General features: G+C 37.2%; 2 protein-coding genes across 2 annotated transcripts in view; both read left to right on the forward strand.

Moving 5' to 3' along the window:
• The window catches only part of LOC104936977 (NACHT, LRR and PYD domains-containing protein 12), a 38,621-nt gene extending 32,818 nt beyond the window's left edge, over positions 1-5,803 (forward strand). Inside the window, 1 exon segment of the mRNA XM_027284987.1 lies at positions 1,963-5,803. Coding sequence (XP_027140788.1) covers positions 1,963-2,510 — 548 coding nt within the window. The 3' untranslated portion in view covers positions 2,511-5,803.
• Positions 5,804-7,394: 1,591 nt separating this feature from the next.
• Positions 7,395-21,691, forward strand: LOC104932218 (beta-1,4 N-acetylgalactosaminyltransferase 2-like). The gene is made up of 12 exons (XM_027284843.1): positions 7,395-7,401; positions 11,333-11,469; positions 12,752-12,895; positions 13,696-13,802; positions 14,264-14,301; positions 16,650-16,716; positions 17,367-17,480; positions 17,564-17,650; positions 18,426-18,607; positions 19,181-19,324; positions 19,742-19,970; positions 20,101-21,691. The coding sequence occupies exons 1-12, from the start codon at positions 7,399-7,401 to the stop codon at positions 20,244-20,246; spliced, it is 1,398 nt and encodes a 465-aa protein (XP_027140644.1). The 5' UTR covers positions 7,395-7,398; the 3' UTR covers positions 20,247-21,691.
• The last annotated feature ends 698 nt before the right edge of the window (positions 21,692-22,389 follow it).

Below are 22,389 nucleotides of genomic sequence, written 5' to 3' on the forward strand. Positions count from 1 at the left end.
CTTCGGGTATTCAGCCTGACTGCTCCCGTCGGTCGCTCCTTCTTCCCGCTCCTCCTCTAGGGTCTCCGCGGGCTGGTGGCTCAGCTTCTCTCATTGGTCACCTAGCAGTAGTGCCCTCTGGCAGGACTGCTCTGCCGAGGTGCTTGGGCAGAGTCTCTCTCTACCGCACACTTGGCTTTCCTTCTCGGGTCGTCTCACACGACCAGCAGTGGATTCTTCCGCCTAGATTCCTCCTCTGCCGGCGGTTCTTTTTAGGCCCGATGAACCTTTTCATCGAGCCCCACGTTGGGCGCCACGTGTTAGATCCCGAGTTAACCCCTTTGTCCAAAGTCCAGAAAGTCCCCGATATCCACAGTCTCTCCTCGGCAGGATGAACACAAAAAGAATTCTGGTTGGTCCAGTCGAGACCCACAGCCGGTTTGGGGTGGTTAATCCTCCTTCGCTCGACTCCCAGTAGAGAGATTATTCTTCAATTGGATTGATACAAAAATATTAATATTCTCAGAAGTATTTAATTTATATATCATGCAGGTTAAAATTAAATTTTGCTCACTCACCCAGCTCTGGTTCTGGCATGAAACTGACTCCACTCAGCGTTCACATGTGTCCTGAGCCTGAAAACCTCTTGTTGTGTGTCAGAAGCCTGGCTCATGAGTTAGAGACTAAGTCCTGACTCCTGCAACGTTTTGTTCATAAATCCAATCTTATCTTCCAGGAAGGCCCCGGAACGCGTCAAAGTTGAGTGCAGCAGAGGTTTTATTTTCTTCACAGAAAATTCAACCGGTTTTCATTCATGAAGGAAAGCGTTTTTTCAGCTCAAAACATCATCTTTTATAATGGTATAATCGCAACATTGGTACCATCCATTTTTATTCCCCTTCAATAAAATAATAGTATCAAAATCACATGATTCTCTAGTATCCAATCAAATTATTTAGGCTGGGTTTTCTAAACCTGCTAACATGGCATATATCACATCCGCTGACACAGCATGTGCTCACCCAGCCCCTACCTTGTTCAGTTTTTATTTAAACTCTGACCATCTTCCACAGCCCAGGCGAAGACACAGGGGAGTGGAGGCCTTCTGTCCGAATTTCCCCACACAATTAAGTTTCACTCATCATGCTGCACTCTGTTTTAGAAAGGGTTACAAAAAAAACAATAAGTACTTTAATGATTACATGCTTTCACACTTGTGGATTCACACTAGTTAAGGCTTACAGTGATGATTGTGTTCACCCTTGTGGATTCATACTCTCGAGGTTCTTGGCTGTGAGATTAGAATCCACCCTCGATGTTCTTGGCTATGAGTGCATTACTTACATTTTCACTACAAACCAATAATCTACTGCTAAGAGGATAATAATCCCAACCTAAAATGCTACAAAAAACATGCAATTTTATATTTATTATTATGACAGGGATGAAAAAGAATTTAATCTACATACTAGCACAAACCTATAACAAAGCCTATAAAATATTACATTCTTTTTCCTGGTGGTCCAAAATGCCACAGGAATGCTCCCCGAGTGCTCTGAGCTCCGTCTGGACAGCCGGGTTAACAAACGGGTTAACATTAGTTAACAGCAGCTAAAGTTTGCTGCGGTTTACTTTACTATCCATCAGGAAACTCTGTAAATCACAGAGCTTTGAGGCTAAGCAGTTAGAGGATATCAGAGTGAAAACCCCCCAAAAATGTCCATAAAATATGGGATCTTTACAAATAGAAAACAATATAAAAGTTAAAAATAGAAATAACATTTTTATAGAAATAAGAAATAGAACTCCAAATAAAGATAAAAACTATATACAATTAAATTAGGCTGCAGACATCACTGCATTTTGCTATAAGTCTATATATTGTTCATAATTAAACTGTTAATTTTTATAAGTTGTTAGTATATCAACAAATATATAACAAGTAACACGTACTGCTGTATTGTCTCTTATTCTTTCCATCAGATGCCTGTGACCTCAGGCTGGACCCAAACACAGCACACAGACAGCTTGTCCTGTCTGAAGACAACAGACAGGTGAAATACGTGGAGGAGGAACAGCCTTATCGGTATCATCCGGAAAGATTTGACTGCCTCAAACAGGTGTTGTGTAGTAATGGTTTGACTGGTCGCTGTTACTGGGAAGTTGAGACTGAAGGCGAGTCATATATAGGACTGACGTACAGAGGAATAGGCAGGAGAGGAAACAGTGATGACTGCAAGTTTGGGCGGAATAACAAGTCCTGGTGGCTAGATTGCTGTAGTACGGGTCAGATTTGGCACAATAGAAAGCAAAAGCCCGGAGCGCGTCACATTAAGTTGAACAAACAAAAAGTAGCAGTGTATCTGGACTGGCCTGCTGGCACTCTGTCCTTGTACAGTGTCTCCTCTGACACACTGAAACACATCTACACCGTCTACCACAGATTCACTGAACCCCTGTACCCCGGGTTTGCCTTTGAGTCAATTTTCTCTGTCAGACAGCACAGAATGGTGAGACTAACACAAGTGTAAACTCCTTAAAGACACTAGAAACACTAGACCATTAACTTTGACCACAGCTTGAGGTATAACTGTGTGTTGTCCGCCTAGCAGCGGAAAGATACATTATGATGATGGATAATCTGACCAAGCGGGAACATATAAGCAGAAAATAAAATTGGGCCTAAAATTGAACCTTGCGGTACACCAGACGCAGCCACAGCTTTCCAGGATGTGTGACTGCCTATATAGTGACTGCATAGGTTCTTAAAATTCCATGATCTTTAGCATTGAAGAAGGTGCTTAGATCTAAATTAGATGGGAAACCCTTTATTTTTTTATTTGATTTTGATTTGATCTCTTCCAAGCCCAGGTACAGAAGGTTGAGGGGTAGTAACAGTGACAGAGCAGACATTTGTTAGGAGACAACACTGTAAAGACGACTATACAGTGTTTGGTTCAATTGGGAGGAGCTATGGAGGCACTCTTACTGACAATGAAAAGAAAAGGCTATGATGATATTTTCTGTAGAGGTAGAGAAAGCAGAAGTATTTATATGTGTAGTAAATATTGGCCCTAATACAGAAGGTTCTACTTCTCTGTTCATGGGGAAATACAATCGTGCCTTTATCACAGAGGAAGTAGCAGAATGAAGTGAGTCTGGTTTGTATACTGTTGTATTCAGCATATTATTTATTTGTCAAAATCACACTAAGGTAACACTTTATAATAATGTACACACTATTAAGCATTAGTCAAGCATTAATAAATGCTGAGTTCATCATTTATAACACATGTACTCATTAGTATGTAGTTTATAAACACAGTTACAAATGTTATACTCATCATTGATAAGCACAGTAGTTATGGATTAGTAAATACTGAATTCATCATTATAAAGCATGTTTCTGACGTAAATACTCATTAGTATATGGTTTATAATCACAGTTATAAATGTTTTACTCTTCTGTACTAATGGTTAGTGAGTGTGTTAGTAGATGTTTTATAAAAACTCACAAATTCCATTTCCAATGGATGACCTATAAACAGTTATTAATGCAGGAATTCATGAATTCAGGCAGTTACAAAGCACTTACTACTCGTTAATGAAGTATTTTGTGTGAGCTCATCTAAAGTGGGCACTATCTATGCCTTTACAAATGAGATTTAAAGGCTGGCAATGCCTCAAGACTCACAAAAGTTTCATTTATCTTAACAGACGAAGGAGAGACACAACACAAAGGGATATAGAACACATTGCACTGATATTTATTGCAACTTCCCAACATATTGTAACTGTACAACTGTTCTGTTGATGTAAAAAGACGAACATGGTTAAACAAAGCTGAATAAAAACTTGCCAACACCAACAGTGGATCACAAAAGTTTAAGTACGACAAACACAATCTTTGTTTGAAAAAATAAAATCTTTCTGAATCAAAAAATAAAGTCATAGGCTGTTGAGCCTGGTTACATTGACCACTCACCCAGCTCTGGTTCTGGCACAACACAGACTGCTCTCTTCGTCAGTTTTTGCTGTGTCAACAAATTCTGACTATAACAAGTACTGCTGTATTGCCTCTTATTCTTTCCATCAGATGCCTGTGACCTCAGGCATCTGATGCCTTACAGTATCATCCGGAAGGATTTTGTTAGAACCAACAGGTGTTGTGTAGCAATTGTTTGACTCGTCACTGTTACTGGGAAGTTGAGACTCAGGACAGGTTTTGTATAGCACTGGTGTACAAAGGAATCAAGAGGAGAGGAGGCAGTTATGACAGCAGGTTTGGGCAGAATAACAAGTCCTGGAGTCTGGAATGCAATAGTAAGAGTCAGTCTGGGTCAGACAATAGATCCGCTAGCAATATGCAGTCTTGAAAACTACTTTGTCTGTTTAAAAATTGCTTTTAACCCATTCCGAATAGTTTCTGAACTGTCCGTGCTGTGTTTTAGTCCATGCTGGACGGAGCCTTGGCCGGGCATCTCCCTCCTCCCTCGGAGAGAGCCCGTTGGTTTCCTCTGCGCCCAGCCTTCAAAACGTGTACCACACGTTTAATGTCTTTACGTTTGTTGCAAAATGTCCCAGTTAAAATCAGTAGCAGAGTAAGCAGTTGTGCTTTGTGTTATTTTGTTCAAATTTACCGATACAGAACCGCCCAGAAAAGACCGGAGAGTTCACTCAGCAGTACATGAGTGCGCATGCGCGTCTACATCCGAAACACAGCGGTTGCTATGGGGATTGGTGCATAATGCAGCACCGGAAGTCGCATTAATGTTAAGAAGTATTTTATTTATTATTGTTTAGCTTCAGTATAACAGCGTTATTAAAAAGAATAAATTTAGAGACTTATTATACTCTAAAATTGTTGGTTACTTAAAAATCCACACATTTATTTGTATTGAGTGTTAAAAAATATTATATGTCTCTCGGGGAAATAAATTTTACAATATGTGGCTTTCATGGCTCTCTCAGCCAAAAAGATTCCCGACCCCTGCTCTACAGTGTCTGCTCTGACACACTGAAACACATCTACACCGTCTACTACAGATTCACTGAACCCCTGTACCCCGGGTTTGAGTCCTCAGTGTCTCTGACAGACATCTTAGCGCAGAATTCTGAGACTAACACGAATAAAATCCCCCTTGAAAAATAATTAAGGGTGACCTTAATTAAAGTTTGCATTAGAACGTCAAACAATTTCTGTGAATCATCCGTACATGAGTAGGCAAACTGAATACAGTGTGAGAAAGGCAGAATGAGTACAAAAAAGTTGCTGACTGTACAGTGTGTAAAATGACAGGACAGCTTTCCAGTTCACCTCAGTCCATCTTAAATGGCATTGATAAGTTGCCCACGGGTTATGACATGTATATTCTATTAAATATGAGGTTTCGACATTTTCACATAATCACATTTTGATGATCTTTTTACATTTTTTTTTAAATACTGATTGTAAATACATTAAATAACTATCACAGAAAAAAATGTTGACTATAAATATTTTCAGAACTGGAGTTTGATTTCATGAATATCTCAATGAATATAAGTGTCAGGACTATAGGATAAGACTAAATGTGATTGTAGGTACTGTGGGTTTATGTTATTTGCTGTATTGATAGTTGAGAAGTTGTTGATGCTGTGTTCCTGAAGTTTTTTTTTTTGTCTTCTAATTTTTTAATGCTGTCAGCTGTGTGAAGCCAAAAACAATCTTTTATGGTGTGGACAATAAAGCTTCTAAGTATATGAATTCAGTGTTGTACATAAAGGCTGACTTCATTGTGTCGTCCTTGTGTTAGACATGTGAGTCTACCTGTGCGACTCCACAGAGCAAGGCCACTGACAGATCACTCTTCCTACTTACAATCATTCTTACATCTTTCTAGCTTGCTACAGCCAAGCAGCAACATCCATGGATGTGAAATGGAGCCATACGCGGAAAAAACGCCAAAAACTGCAGTTCTTCAAATGTATACTTGAAGCTGGCTACAAAACAAGCCAGCCTCCATGAACCCCCACAATAAAATGTCCAACTTCACAGCAGAAATAAACATGTTTACAGCCTGGTACAAAAAACAGTTTTGGTCTCTATAGCTAATTTCCCTGTTCATGACAATTGTGAGGGTGAATTTTTATATAACTCAACTGTTCAAATGATATTAAGGCTTAAAGTTATGCAGAATTAAGAGTGGGTTGCTTTGGTGTCATCGCAGAAAGGCTTCATACAGCCTGCCTGAGCTCCACCTATGCTCCACGTCTTTGCCCAGTTTTAGATTAGCTGGGAGGAGTCAGAGGCAGGACTGCCAAAATGCCTCTATATAAACCTGTGGGTGACGTCACAGATACAATATCTATATGTATACTGTCTATGGTTCCAGATCATGGAAACTTCACATGGCACAAGCCAGCAAGTAATAAATAATAAATAAATAATATAATTATAATTATAATAATTCAGTAGGGTTCAACCCCTTCAAGTTTTAAACTCTAATAATATGCCAGTCAATGCCATTTCTATTAATGACACTAATGACTAATGACACTTCTGTATTTAAGTAATGCAGGACAAAGTATAATAAAAAGTATATTTTTCACCCTCATTATGTGTAATGTAGATGTGTGTGCCCTTCACTACTACTCTCTTGCTCATCCCTACCAGTGTTTTCACCACCAACCAGACAAAATCTTGCAGGGTTATTTTAAGAGGAGAAAACAGTGCGGAGTTCAAGCACTGATTTGCATCCCTTCACCCTGTTCTTGAAAAGCAGGTTTGTCAGTGTATCACCGGCAGAGATGTATAAAGTACTGGAGTAAAAGAGTGGAGTAGAAGTACAAGTGCTATATCAAAAAACTGACTTGAGTAGAAGTTGAAGTGTTCTTTAAACACCATACTGAAGTAAAAGTACTAAAGTATTCAAAATGTTTTGTACTTAAGTATTGCAAATAGAAGTATGTAAAAAATTGCTACTCAAGTACTGAAAGTAAAAGTACGAGTAAAAGTACAAGTACTGTTGTTTATATTATCTCAAATATTTATTAAGGCACAACTTCTAATGTTACAGTGTTACAATGTTCATGGTAGAGTTCTGTGATTTCCCATGGTCTGTGAATGCGTCTGAATGACTGCGAGAGTGAGGGGGCGGGGGAGCAGGTGAGAGAGTAACGATTCAGCACATGAAAAATGTATCGGAGTAAAAGTATTAAATTCATCAAAAATATGTAGTGCAGTAAAAGTGGAAGTTGGGAAAAAAATAATACTCCAAAAAAGTACAGATACTGCATTTTAGTACTTAAGTACAGTACTTAAGTTGAGTACTATACATCTCTGATCACCGGCTGCCCACATTACCTGCTGCCTATTAGCGGAGGAGCTGTTCTTTAGTGTGTTGCCTGATCAGGACAAGGTGAACACCGCAAGAGCAAATGGTAAGACCATTTAAAAAACCTTCATGTGTTTGTTCTCATGAGATTCTGTCCTCCAGCAGCAGTAATGTTCCTTTTGCATGTGACAGGTTTTTCATAGGAATCCAATTATTAAGTGACCCGTCCTGAACTTCTTCTTTCTGACTTATCTTAACTCTATTTAAATCAAGAACAAACAGCACCATTCTTTTACATTTCCAATCAATTCTGTATGATTTTATTTTGCATCATTCATTTTTTTTTGTTTGAATGAAACTTTTAGTGTGTTTGAGTTACTAGAGACTGGTCACTAAAGATTTGTATACTGCATATGGAAATGGAACTGTACTTATATATATATATATATATACTTCTCATCAGTTTGAGGAGCTAATTCATACTTCACACACATTCACACACATTCACCACCGATGGCACAGCCTTCGGAAGAAATTTGGGGTTCAGTATCTTGCCCAAGAACACTCGACATGCGACCGGAGGAGCCAGGGATCGCCAATCTTCTGATTTATATCTGTGATTACACGTGATTATTATCTTGTAAACAACTAATATCATATGAAACGTCTTATTGTATTTCAGCTGACTTCAGATTGAAGTTAATGTAATGTTAGATATGTGTTAGTCTTTCAAAACCCTTTAGACAGACAGACGTGCAATAGATGTCACGTGTACAGAACACATGAACACAAACAGCAGCAGACAATCATTAACTAAACTATAAACTGTAATGAAGATATGGTAACAATAATGACAGTAATATATATTGTGTAGTGGACTTCATGCAGGATCACAGCAGCAGCCACGATCCATGAGAACCTGCTGGCGATGCAGCAATGTGTCCAACATCTTCGTAATGTATCTTCATTTAGATAAGATGAATAAAGGAAAATAAATAAAAAATAAACTGACAGGTCGAAATCAACAACACAACAGAAATGCAAGAAATATCCAAATCAATGGGGTATGATGGATCTGAATTAACAACATTACAAGCTATATATTATTCACATCACAATGATTTTGCAGTTATCCAAAATATTGTTCACAAATGTAAATTGTAAAAGTTCTTATTTGCATAAATTATTAGCTAAAAGTAACTCCAGTGTTGTCTAACTGTTTGAATTTAGGACTACATTTGATTCTGCCTAAAATTCTGCATTACATTAATCATCATGTGCACTCTCAGGTCAGGACTGCTCATGATTATTGTTTTTTATTGAAACATGCGGAGAAAAGCATATAATATATTGTATAAGTTAAATGGACAGTAACTATTTGAAGTGAGATCTCATGTTGATTTCACATGTCTATGTCTGTTGGATAAACATGAGAACATTTGATTGTATTCTGCTGAATTGTGTCATTAACTTTGTTGCAAAGGTGTGACAGACCCTTTTTTATCATAAGCTCTTATTAATTAATTAAATATTTAATATTTCATTGTTGACTGCATGGTGAAGGTAAAATGCCATAATCCTTCTTGGAATGTTTTGCATTTTTGCATATCAACCCTGAACTCCATTCTTTTTTTTTAGATATGTTACTGACTGTTACTGACTCATCTGCTGCTTTAAACACAAATAGATGATTCAAAGGGCTAGGTTGTGCAAACACATCTTTGTCTTCCTTATCATGCTCCATTATGTAGTAAGTAAATAAACCAATGTCGTGCCACACTCAGTTACGATTCTTGGGGCAGCAGATAAAGAAGAACATGAACATGTAATGTAGATGTGTGTGCCCTTCACTACTACTCTCTTGCTCATCCCCACCAGTGTTTTCACCACCAACCAGACAAAATCTTGCAGGGTTATTTTAAGAGGAGAAAACAGTGCGGAGTTCAAGCACTGATTTGTATCCCTTCACCCTGTTCTTGAAAAGCAGGTTTGTCAGCGTATCACCGGCTGCCCACATTACCTGCTGCCTATTAGCGGAGGAGCTGTTCTTTAGTGTGTTGCCTGATCAGGACAAGAGTAGAACCAGCAAGAGCAAATGGTAAGACCATTTAAAAAACCTTCAATGTGTTTGTTCTCATGAGATTCTGTCCTCCAGCAGCAGTAATGTTCCTTTTGCATGTGACAGGTTTTTCATAGGAATCCAATTATTAAGTTACCCGTCCTGAACTTCTTCTTTCTAGACTTATCTTAACACTCTATTTAAATCAAAATGAACAAAAACAGACCATGTTGCTTTTACATTTCCAATCAATTCTGTATGATTTTATTTTGCATCATTCATTATTTTTTGTTTGAATGAAATTTTTAGTGTGTTTGAGTTACTAGAGACATGAGTCACTAAAGATTTGTATACTGCATATGGTAAATGAACTGTACTTATATATTATATATACTTCTCATCAGTTTGAGGAGCTAATTCATACACATTCACACACATTCACACACCGATGGCACAGCCTTCGGAAGAAATTTGGGGTTCAGTATCTTGCCCAAGAACACCTCGACATGCAGACCGGAGGAGCCAGGGATCGCCAATCTTCTGATTATATATCTGTGATTACACGTGATTATTATCTTGTAAACAACTAATATCATATGAAACGTCTTATTGTATTTCAGCTGACTTCAGATTGAAGTTAATGTAATGTTAGATATGTGTTAGTCTTTCAAAAACCCTTTAGACAGACAGACGTGCAATAGATGTCACGTGTACAGAACACATGAACACAAACAGCAGCAGCAAATCATTAACTAACTATAAACTGTAATGAAGATATGGTAACAATAATGACAGTAATAATATGTGTAGTGGACTTCATGCAGGATCACAGCAGCAGCCACGATCCATGAGAACCTGCTGGACGATGCAGCAATGTGTCCAACATCTTCGTAATGTATACAGTATACATTTAGATAGAGATGAAATAAGAGGAAAATAAAATAAAAATAAAACTGACATGGTCGGAAATCAACAACAACAACAGAAATGCAGAGAAATATCCAAATCAATGGGGTATGATGGATCTGAATTATACACATTACACAGCTAATATATTATTCCACATCACAAATGATATTTGCAGTTATTCCAAAATATGTGTCACAAATGTAAATGTAAAAGTTCTTATTTGCATAAATTATTAGCTAAAAGTAACTCCAGTGTTGTCATAACTGTTTGAATTTAGGACTACATTTGATTCTGCCTAAAATTCTGCATTACATTAATCATCATGTGCACCTCATCAGGATCAGGACTGCTCATGATTATTGTTTTTTATTGAAACATGCAGGGAGAAAAGCATATAAATAATATTGTATAAGTTAAAATGGATACAGTAACTATTTGAAGTGAGATCTCATGTTGATTTCACATGTCTATGTCTGTATTGGATAAACATGAGAACATTTGATTGTATTCATGCTGAATTGTGTCATTAACTTTGTTGCAAAGGTGTGGACAGACCCTTTTTTATCATAAGCTCTATTAATTAATTCAATAATTTAATATTTCATTGTTGACTGCATGCTGAAGAGTAAAATTGCCATAATCCTTCTTGGAATGTTTTGCATTTTTGCATATCAACCCTGAACTCATTCTTTGATTTTTAGATATGTTACTGACTGTTACTGACTCATCTGCTGCTTTAAACACAAATAGATGATTCAAAGGGCTAGGTTGTGCAAACACATCTTTGTCTTCCTTATCATGCTCCATTATGTAGTAAGTAAATAAACCAATGTCGTGCCACACTCAGTTACGATTCTTGGGGCAGCAGATAAAGAAGAACATGAAAACTCAACAGGAAGTAGCAAGGCCACATGGGGGTATTTGAATACTTGTATCGAAACTTGAGCGAGTTGATAATTCTACCAGGGGATCACTTAGTTTATTGTTTGCCCGTTTGCAGGGACACTGTAAACCAATCTGCTGCTTTGTGATGAGACAGGTCATTGTCCAAATGTTTGTCTCTCTACAGATGGCTGTGTTTAACAGACGACCGGTTCAGGTGGTTCTCATTGTGGGTGTGACCACCCTGCTGACATCATATTTGATTATATTCCATAACTGCCACGAAGAGCATACTAAAGAAGTTCCCACGACACTAAATCTGAGGTAAAGTCCACTCTCTGTGTGTGTGTGTGTGTGTGTGTGTGTGTGTGTGTGTGTGTGAGTGTGTGTGTGTGTGTGTGTGTGTGGTATCTCCACATGATATTTCCATTGAATTCCAGTGATATTGAATTGAAAACATCTTGATTTAGCTAAGCATTTCAATATTAAACAATTTCATAGTAACATAGTAAACACCCAAAGGTTTTCTCTCTGCAGTCCTTTCAAGTGACATGCATAAAAAACTTGTAAAAACCTTTCTGTTTCGAGAATGCTTCCCTGCCTAACAAAACTAACAAAACTAACAACTACTCTGTGCTCCTTTACACCTTTCTCAGCTTATGTCCTCCTCTGTAAGTCGCTTTGGATAAAAGCGTCTGCTAAATGCAATGTAATGTAATGTAATAATGCATCTCTGCCATCTCCACATTTAGAATGAGCTCAAAAGCTTCAGCGAAAGTGAGATCATTTACAGAGAGCGATCCCCTCTAAAAGGCTTTGCTTCTAATTTCACTGTAATGAACCGAGTCTTATGTTTGAGCTGAATTCACAGTTGTCTGTGCATTGCTTCAACTCAGCTATATAAGGTGTCAGTAACTGGTTAGCCTTTTGGTTACACCCATTACCAAGAAGCATTTCCACTAGTAATAAAGGCTTCTGTTAAAAATGTTGTTTGAGAATGGCCACTATTTGGTCAAAAGTTTTATCTTTTGGCTTACTGGGCTGCACTAAGAGTCCATAGGTAGCTGCGGCTGTTACACACAAAATAGCTACTTATCTTTTTTTGTAGCCGCGTTAGCTTTGAAAAACTGTTCCAACCATTCTATGTATGCACAGCATTTGTACTTGTACTGATATTAGTGTCAGAAAAAGGATATTTGACCAGTCTCCAAAACACGAGTCATTCTGCACCAAGCAGCTCGAGCTGACAGGAAGTCAGCACAGAAACGGCTTAGAGAATCCGATTTATTTTCATAATAAAACACGAATAATGAAATAATAACCAGTATTACTCTTGAAGGTCTTCAGGTTGGATTGTGCAAAATGCAAGTTGTAAAATCACACAAAAGTGAAACAAATGAACTACGTAGCATATTCACACATGTAGAAGCATATTTAGAGGCTCGCTTCTGAAACTGAGTCACTTGGAGGACGGACTAAAACAACATCGCGACCTTGTCAAGACGTCAAGACCTTGAGTAATGTTGAACGATGTTGGTGTCCTTGATAAAATAAAGAGAACAGCATTGTCACTCTTTAGGACTTCTTTTTACACCCACCCTTTCAGGTTGACACCATCCAGACCTTCTTTGTCTCTTGGTCCATGCACCTGTCCTGACAAATCAGTACTCCTCAAAGATGTCCTCCCCAAGGAACAGCGCGAGGAGCTGGTGCAACGCCGAGCTAAAGAGTTCCAACAATACAAAGCTAGGTAATGATGGATGGTTAAGTATAAACAAGGAGAATGATTCTAAAAAAATGTTTCAGCATGTACAGCCACCTGACTAAGACACACTTGGAAAAACTGTGAACCTGTCTACAGTACAGAAATGCATTCAACAAATTTGTTAGAACTGTGTTTTGGTGAGTAACACTCAATGTAGACCAAAATGTTCATGTTTGCAAGAAAACTCCAGGAACAGGTTGCTGCTACCAAGATATATATTTGATTTTATATTATATTGTTATTAAGCTGTAATTATGAGAGACAGGGGCCTTTGCAGGGTCAAAAACAGAAAGAAAATTGGAACCTTGCTCAAGTTTGGCTTTATTGCAATGTCATCCAGTGCTGCTAAGGCAAATCAAATACATTCATTTACATATAAGTGAATCTTTAGAGGTTGTATTTCTACTGTTTGCTATTATTTGTACTTGTTGCACAGAAAAAGAAATCATGATTAGTGCTGTGTATAAACATTTGTGCATCTCATGAGCTTTAAAAATCTTTACCTGAACCTCTTACCTTAACCTGGACTTCACTGATTGTATTTCATTGTGTCACTGGTAGCCGAAGCAACATGCTCCGTCCAACACAAACACACTTTTCAGTGTGAACACCCACTCCATTGTATTGGGAGCTTTGTTGGTTGCTAAAAGATCTCTAACCAAACAGCACACAACTCAAGCACAACAGCTCTTTAATAATAATGTATACCACCACAATGGTGACACCAACTTACACACCCCGACCCAACCCCAACACCTCCCCACCCAACCCCATGTCTTCAACAGGACTACGTCTGTATTATCCACGCTGCTGTTTGCTTTGCCTAACTCTCCTTTGCAGTATCCTATCCAGGGTTTTACAGTACGACCTTTGACCTCCACCTTGATACCAGGTATGCTATGCGTACAGTACAGAGCACATTTGAAGTTTCTACATTACACTACAAAATAACGCAATCACAAGTTGGAGAAGTTTGACTGAAGGAGCTAAACCTTTTATCACCAATGTCCCAACAACTAAACTAGAGTCAAAACCAAATTAGCGTCAAGAGTGATTTAGTCAAATGTTGAATGTAACATAGCGTCTATATCAAATCTTAAACCGCAAATACTCAAAAAAGAGATTAATTGATGTCTTATCTAATAAACAAATATTAAATGTAATGAGCATGAATAGTGCCACAGCAAATGAGACCGCTACATAAGATCTGAGAGTTAAGTATCAGGAGAGAGCAACCATAGCACAGAGAAGCTAGGTGTGAATTTTTGTCCCTTGATCATTTGCATTGCAGAACAGTGTCAAAGTGTAAGCATGATAAATGTGCGTATGAAAGTATGGGCATTTTAATTTCAGGTTTAGCGCTGCATGCAGGACAAAGAAGCAGTTACAAGGTTGGTTTTTCATAGATGCAAATGATATACTGGTGACTGTCACTCAGATCATAGAGTTTGGCTTTTTGGTGGCTATAAGATGGCTGCTAGAGTTTTTTCAAATTCAGACAAATTCATGACACAATACAATTGATATTAAACATACAATGAACTTAATTCTTAATTCTGGTATATCTTCAATACATGTGGCCTTGATGTATTGTGCTAACTGTGCACTTACCATTTCTATTGTAAAGATTAAGAGGAATCGTACAAAATAACGTATATAGAGTTATTTTATATATATAGTTATAACATATAAACAGGATTTTAACATAACTTTTTCAACGTTTGTATCTGAAAATGTATGTTGTAAACTAACACATACAGAACACATACAATACTTTATATTTCATATATATATATATATATATATATATATATTATATGGATCATATATATATATTGTATGGATATACAGTATATTACATGCAAACAGTAACAAGGCAGATAGATTTCTTTCATATTTAATTTTCTATAATTTTATAGCAGCCATCTTGGTGTAAATCTTGGAGCTAAGGGCAGAAACGTCACTGCAAATGGAGCTTAAACATGGGTATGGATTTGATTTTGAAAGCCGCAATGTTAATAAGTTTTCAACATTTTTATACACCAAAAAAGATGAATACCATGGTGGAACGTGACTATGTTCTTTGGCTTGGCTTGGTGGCGCCAGAATCTTAAGTGGCAAAATCAGTTAATTTCATTGTAATCTCTGTGATCAGTGGATTTGGTGTTGCGGACAAAATGAATCTGTGCAAAAATTTGATGTTGAATTCTACTTTGATGAACTGCAAATTTGCACTGTTGTTCAATAGCAAGGTGTTCACAGTGTTGAACTCACCTTGACCTGGACTTCACTGATTGTATTTCATTGTGTCACTGGTAACATTCAAGCACAACAGCTCTTTAATAATAATATGACGAACTTTGAGATGACAAAAAGATGAAGAATCCAAAGTGGAAAAAGGTTCTGTAGCTAAGCAGTCCACTTTTATGTAACCTCCTCTGTGAATCTGTATAAGTGCTCCACAAAGAAATGATTGAATGTGTTTTGCAGATAACTGTGAGGCAGCAGTTAGGGGTGACAAATACATCTTTTGAATAAACTCTGCAAATGTATCTCTTATGTAATGTCCTTTTGACCAACAAGCTAACTAGCTCGCCAAGTCATAACATGCATGTGTTAACTTAGTTTTTAACCTCTACACTTTTTTATTGAATTAATTATCTGAACAAAATGCCATGGGAGTCAACAGCACAGTAAAGAGCAAGTAGAAAAACATTTGGGGAGCTGTTGTTACTGACTACATCATCGGTATGTTTAAGGCTGGCTAAAACATTGCTACAGCTGGCGGTTAAGCCGCCTACCAACTACTGTAGATCTGCAAGTAGTTTCTGTTAAGCTTCTAGAACCAAAGACATATAGAAGAATTTCATTATGCCTAATTCTGGAGTGACCAAGCCTTTAATCAGTCAATCCTGACTGTGCGGGTACCGTTTTGGAGTCTTTGTTAGCCACAGACTACGCAGTGACCTTTCTGGACAGCTCGGCCTGTCCTTGATTTTCTGATCTAAATCTGTGTCTGTGGTGTGATGCTGGCCTTCCTTCAGTTTGGGAAATGAATAACTAAAAAAACAAAAACAAATGAATAATATGAATAGCCTGATGCCTAAAACATTTTGCTTTACTTGCCAAAATTTGGGCAGACGAAACTATTTTACTTTTTATCAGTTTTCATCCAATCTTCATTATTAAGATATTCATTTGTTTTTTGATATACCATAGCACAATTTTCCCAATTGATGGCCAAATTCTTCTAGATGTGGCCGAAACATTGGTGCTCAGTGATCCTATATTATTATTAACAATCAGGGCTGTGTCATATGAAGCAAAATCACATATCCTGTTATAGGTCCTTTATCCAGATCCTGATAAGAACATTTATATGTATTTAATATATTTTATCTATTTCACACACGTTATGTTATGTCACGTTATTATTTGTTACATGTAATATTTTATTATATTTGGTTTACCACTATACTGTTTTATTGGCTATGTACTGTATTTAAATTGATTTATTCCCCAAGACACACTATTGTCACACAGTATATACATATCATCATATTGCAGAACCCTATTATCAGTCTAAATCAATTCACTTTAAAAATTACATTGTATATGACTTAGAAAACGAAATGTGCATACAACATTTTTTCTATTATAAAAATAAATGCTGAGGATTGGATGGATATGTGAACTTGTGAATGCTCTGTGGTTCATTCAGGTGTTTTTTTTTTTCTAGGTGTTATTGAATGTGTCTAAAGGTGTCCTGAATACAGAGAATCCACCTGAAGGGGTGACAGTCCAAGGTGGGATACCAATATAAAGGTTGTAGTTGTAGTTTTTATATGAGTATGACTAAATCTGATTTGGTTAGTCAAAACAGCCCATAAGATCAAACTAGCCAATAAGCCATCACATTAGTGACGGTATGTAACTACAGTCAACTAGCAGCATGTAAACTCAAGTAAATAAAAAAAAAAGAATTATCTGCCTCACTTATTTCCCATATTGGAAATCACAATCCTCTTTCAAAGTAGCACTCTTGGAAGAACAGAATAGATCTATGATATCACATAGATGGTTATAGCATCTATGTGATATCAGAGTAGCATTGCAATCTCTACATTGTCAGTGAGGTTTTCATCTCTCATCACAAAGTCATAATGTTTCCATGGTTCAGACCTTTGCAAGTCCTTGCTTTATTTCATTTATACCACTGTGAAAGAATCCAACCTAAACTCTGCTGTGCACTGACTTTGCCAGTGAATTTGCAGATCAGGCTTTTTAGATTTTTGAATGTTTTTGCATACTTTCCACACATCCGTAGTTCCATTTCATTTTCATAGTATAAGAATCTGTTTCTGGAAACTTACAACTTGCTCAGTCCAAAAAAGAGTTTATGATTGATGTATGATTGTTTTTTGACTCTTGAAATATTTGTGATTGTAAATGACAGGTGATGGAGAGGCAGGGTTGATTATGGAGTCTACCAGCTTGGTGAACCTAAACCTGCTGCTGGCTGGAGTGTCCTATACCAGCTCCATGTACCATATACACACCGGAGACCTCGGTATTGGATCTAAGAAATTAAAATCTTTTTAAATCTTCTAATTATTGCTAAGACACAGCTTTGCTGTCCTTTTCTGTACATAGCATCCTTCCTGTATGAGAACCACGAAGCTATGTTTCCCATTACCATCAAACAGCCTAATCTGCCAGTCCTGTACGACATGGGAACAGGTAGGGAGAGTAAATTGGTTCTTCTGATCTCTGTAGTGTAGTGGTGTAGTGAGTTTCTTTCTTTTTCATGAATATTAGTGATGAAAAATGCCATCTAGCTTGTTTTGATATAGTTAAATTCCTATAATGGAGGAAGCAGGAAGACTAGACTCGCCAAATAGCTGTTGTCTAGTTGTATAATGTACTCACAGGAAAATTTGACTAGTTTATTAACATACAATACATGACACAATACACAGAGAAAATTCATATCCAAATCAAAGCCAGTCAACACTGTGCATATATTACTATACATAAAAACTAGCACAGTTTGCCACCTACTATTGAGTCTGTCATCTGCATATTCTTTTTGATGGATGATTTATTTTTGATAATGAAAGGTTGAGTTAGTCAAGTCTCATACAAAGATGATTTTACAAAGGAAAACACTTTCTGGGGACTGGAATACCACAGCCCATTTTACTAACCACTGTACTTAGTGTATGTGCTTGGTCCATGATAAGTTACTGTCAAGGACTAGAACCAATTATTTACATTGCTACCTGCATTTCTCAGCAGAGGGCACGTCATTAATAAAAGCTGGAAAGTGGTCCTAGACAACTTCCTTGTGGTATACCACATATTAAAGTATCATAATTTGATAGAGGTAACTCTTCATCAATAGTCACAGATGGATTAAAACCTCAACATGAAAGCTTTTTGATTTAAAATATCATGATCATTGACATCAAATGGAGTACTAAATCTAACTTACGCCCGCTTTATTGTCTATCAGATATCAGATCTCACGTCACCATCACTACAAAGACATTCCTGCGCTATCCACAACTCAAGGTGCTGTTGAGCAGCATTCGGAGTTTCTATAGCAACATAGAAGTCATTATTGCAGATGACAACTTTGAACCAGAACACATTAAAGGAGAACACATCAAGCAGTACATCATGCCTCCAGCGCAGGTATACACACATGCTGTAACTTATTATGATAACACATATGCACATACTTGAAACTTCTGAACAAAAGATGATTTATAGTGTATGCAGTGATGTATCAAAGTAAAATATCTGTTAAAACCAAGCAAATCTGGGAGTATTAATTTAAATAAAATGTTCCAGTTTTGATGATACATTTCAGTTGAATTTAGTTTAGTTAATTTAACTTAACTTAATAATGTATTCTAAAAATATAATTACTGTAATCTGTTTATCTAATTTAATTCGGAGAATTGTAGAAGACCTCCACATTCCCTTTTACATGAACAGTAGAACTGCATGCAGAAATAATGTGACAAAATCCAAATCCTACATGTATCAATATACTGTATGTGAGCATAAATACAAACTTAATTTATTTGCAGATCACCTTCTGGTTTATGTTACTAACCTTTGCAAATCCAATCATGATAAGAACAATTATTATTATTATTATTATTATTATTATTATTATTATTATTATTATTATTATTATTATTATCATTATCATTGTTATTATTATTATTATTATTATTATTATTGTGTTTCTTTTCTCAGGGCTGGTTTGCTGGCAGGAATCTGGCTGTCTCCCAGGTAACCACCAAGTACTTCCTGTGGGTGGATGATGACTTTGTGTTTACGGAGAAGACGAAGATAGAGAAGCTGGTGGAGGTGATGGAGGCCGTCCCTGAACTGGATGTGGTGAGAATTAAATGGCCCTTGCCAGAGGGGTGCTGTGTTGATTTCAGGTTTCATGTTATTGTAATGAAAAATAAAAACAAAGCTTGTTGTTATTTCTGTAGCCGGCTGTGCTCATAGAGTTTTCTGTCTTGTACTCAATGAAGCTCTTGTATGTGTATGTCACTCACTTTGCATGACAGAGTTGCTCCAAGTTTCTACTTTAATCCTTTTGGAATATAATCTTAGATTTCATCTTTTTGTTCTAGTTTTGTTTTTTCTAAATAAGGACTATGTGATCAACTGTTTAACCTCCTATGATTTAATGAATCTGTTCACAATTGTGGGAAACTAGCCCCTATCACATCATGTACTGAGTTAGAGGCAGGTACAAAGTAAATCACTTCATAACCGGTTCTCCGGTCTCTCTGTTCTCATCAGCTGGGTGGATCAGTGCAAGGGAACCAGTTTTACTTCTCTCTTCGCTATGAAGAAGGACAAGAAATGGATGGTGGCTGCCTGCACAGGAAGATGAATGAGAAGTTCCACTCACTTCCTGGTTACCCACAATGCTTTCTAGCCAATGGGATGGTCAACTTCTTCCTGGCTCGTACAGATGCTGTAATGAAGGTGGGATTTGACCCCAAGCACCAGAGGGTAGCACACGCAGGTAGGTCAAACAGAGCTGAGATTCCAATAATAGTAGGTCCACACTGTTTCAGGTTTTGTTTGCCATGATAAAAGTTGGTGTTGTTCTAAGAGGACATTTATCTCTAAGAGATGTTTTTCTCTAACTCTAGAGTTCTTTATGGATGGGCTTGGCTCCTTGCTGGTTGCCAGCTGTGGCCACGTGTCCATTAACCACAATTCCCAAAATACCGCCAACAAGGTTCAATACGCCCGTTTTGATGCAAAATGCAGCTTCACTTCTTCAAAAACCATCTAAAGTGTGTCCTATATGAGTAGAAGATGACGAGAGGAAACTGAGGTCACTGGTTGTAGTTATCCAACATATTGATTTGTCTAATCAACATGTCTGGCTTTATTGTTGAATATAATTAGGTATCATCTGCATAGCAATGACAGTAAATAGAGTCATTCCTAATAATTTTGCCTAAAGGAAGCATATATAAGCGAAATGGAATTGATGGTTAGCACAGTCACCTCACATCAAGAGGTTTCCTGGTTAGAACCTTAGCTGGGACCTTTCTGTTTGGAGGTTGCATGTTCTCCAGCTTCCTCCCACAGTCCAAAGACATGCAGGTTAATTGGTGACTCTAAATTGCCCGAAGCCGTTAATGTGAAAGTGTCCTCCTGCATTACAAAACAAGTTGCACACACTACACTCCCTAGGGTTTTTTTAAGTCCTTGCCTTTCCAGCTGCTCATTTTAATCTTCTTTTTATTTGTGATATAGAGCACACATTAAATGTGCATCCATTGTTATTGATATGATGATGAGCCCTTGAAAGCTTTTAATGTTGTAGCACTTAAGAGTAGTATACAGACCACTTTTTGGATGTCTTTCTGAATCATATTTTTACTCTTGGTCTTGGACAAAGTAGACTCTGAATTATATTTCAAGTCACAACTGCAAGTATACAATCATCTGTGCATTATCTGATTTATTAATTAATATCATTCATGTGATTTGACCTAAAACTTCCTGCATCAAATGCAACCAATGACGTATTTCTAATTTGATAGATTTGTTGTTTAGTGCTGTTGCTGCTTTACACGCACTTCAAGAACGTGAATGTGGGAGAAAGAGGAGCAACGTCAGCCAAATCTTCTGTAATAAAATTTGACTTCCTAAACCACAAAGACTTATGCAAAACAGCGTCCCAAAGAAAACACTGAGACAAATATTAGCTACCTAGTATTTACTCAGTCTCACCCTGCCTCGGTCTTGCCTTGGACTTGATGTACTCTGGTCTTGGTTTAGGTGGTCATGACTATGTGATGCAGGGTCATGTAGGCTGCCCTACATGCTAGTAAATTAGCTGGCCTACCTGTCTCTGAATGGTCAGACAGCCAAGTTTCAAACTATTACTGTTCTTACATCCTGGGGATAGATGGGGATTTTGTTATTTTTTTCATTATTTTTATTTGCTTATGTAAGACATGTGACTTTAAATGTTTACACAGTACAGTTCATCCCTGTTATGCCAGCAATAATACCGTTCGCACTATTTAAAGAGTGTCATGACGCACAAACAAAACACCAACATAAGAGAACTGAAGTTGACCTACAGTCAGGACTAACCAGGGACGAGGATCCTAATTGTCTCTGAGTTGGAAAAATGTCACCAGCCGCTCCTGTCAGTCTGTTTACTGATGTGTTTTTTTTGTTATCAATAGGTGAGATAGTGAGGTTAGACAATATAGGCTTAAATATGAAAGAAATCTATCTGCCTTGTTACTGTTTGCATGTAATATACTGTATATCCATATATATATATTGTTATTATAATTATTTTGCCTCACCTCCTTTTGTTAAGAACAATTTGAACTTTCGTTTAATTAATACCTTTGTTTATTAATCACAACACCTTGGTTTTATGTTACTGTCTCTACCCCGATATCTGGTCATAACACAGATACTGATCATTTCTTGTGTATGTGACTTTTTTAAATAATAGTTTTTAGGAACATGTCTGTCTGTTATGTCTTCTCTGGGACAAGAATTTATAAGAAAATAAAAACAACATGGCTTAACACATCTCAGTTTTATCAATTATCATTGGGGATTTCTGTGACATAGGTTGTGTATAAAATCTGTTTCCTGGACTGAAGTCTACGTCCATTAAGGGCCAAATGGAAGCTGTTTACCATAATAATATCTCAGTTTCCTTTAGCATCTCAAAACTTTGCACCAACATCTTCTTTTTGATAATATTCGATTATATATTAAATTCATATTCATTAGTTTTCACCCTGATAGATCAACAATCATAAAGAAGAAACAATGCTTCCATACGTTGATTCAATCACTTGTTGCAGGAATCTAACTGCAGCAATGGAAAATTGTATTATCAATTTATGTTCTCCATCCTTTACTGCAACACCTGAGAGAGGACTGGCTTGCTA

This window comes from Larimichthys crocea, chromosome XII (assembly GCF_000972845.2).
Source record: "Larimichthys crocea isolate SSNF chromosome XII, L_crocea_2.0, whole genome shotgun sequence".
Taxonomy (NCBI): domain Eukaryota; kingdom Metazoa; phylum Chordata; class Actinopteri; family Sciaenidae; genus Larimichthys; species Larimichthys crocea.

Bases quoted from the DNA above. Each gene is read 5' to 3' on its own strand.
- LOC104932218 (XM_027284843.1), top strand. The intron at 11,470-12,751 runs GTAAAGTCCACT...CCACCCTTTCAG, and splicing joins CCCACGACACTAAATCTGAG to GTTGACACCATCCAGACCTT. The intron at 13,803-14,263 runs GTATGCTATGCG...TTTTAATTTCAG, and splicing joins GACCTCCACCTTGATACCAG to GTTTAGCGCTGCATGCAGGA.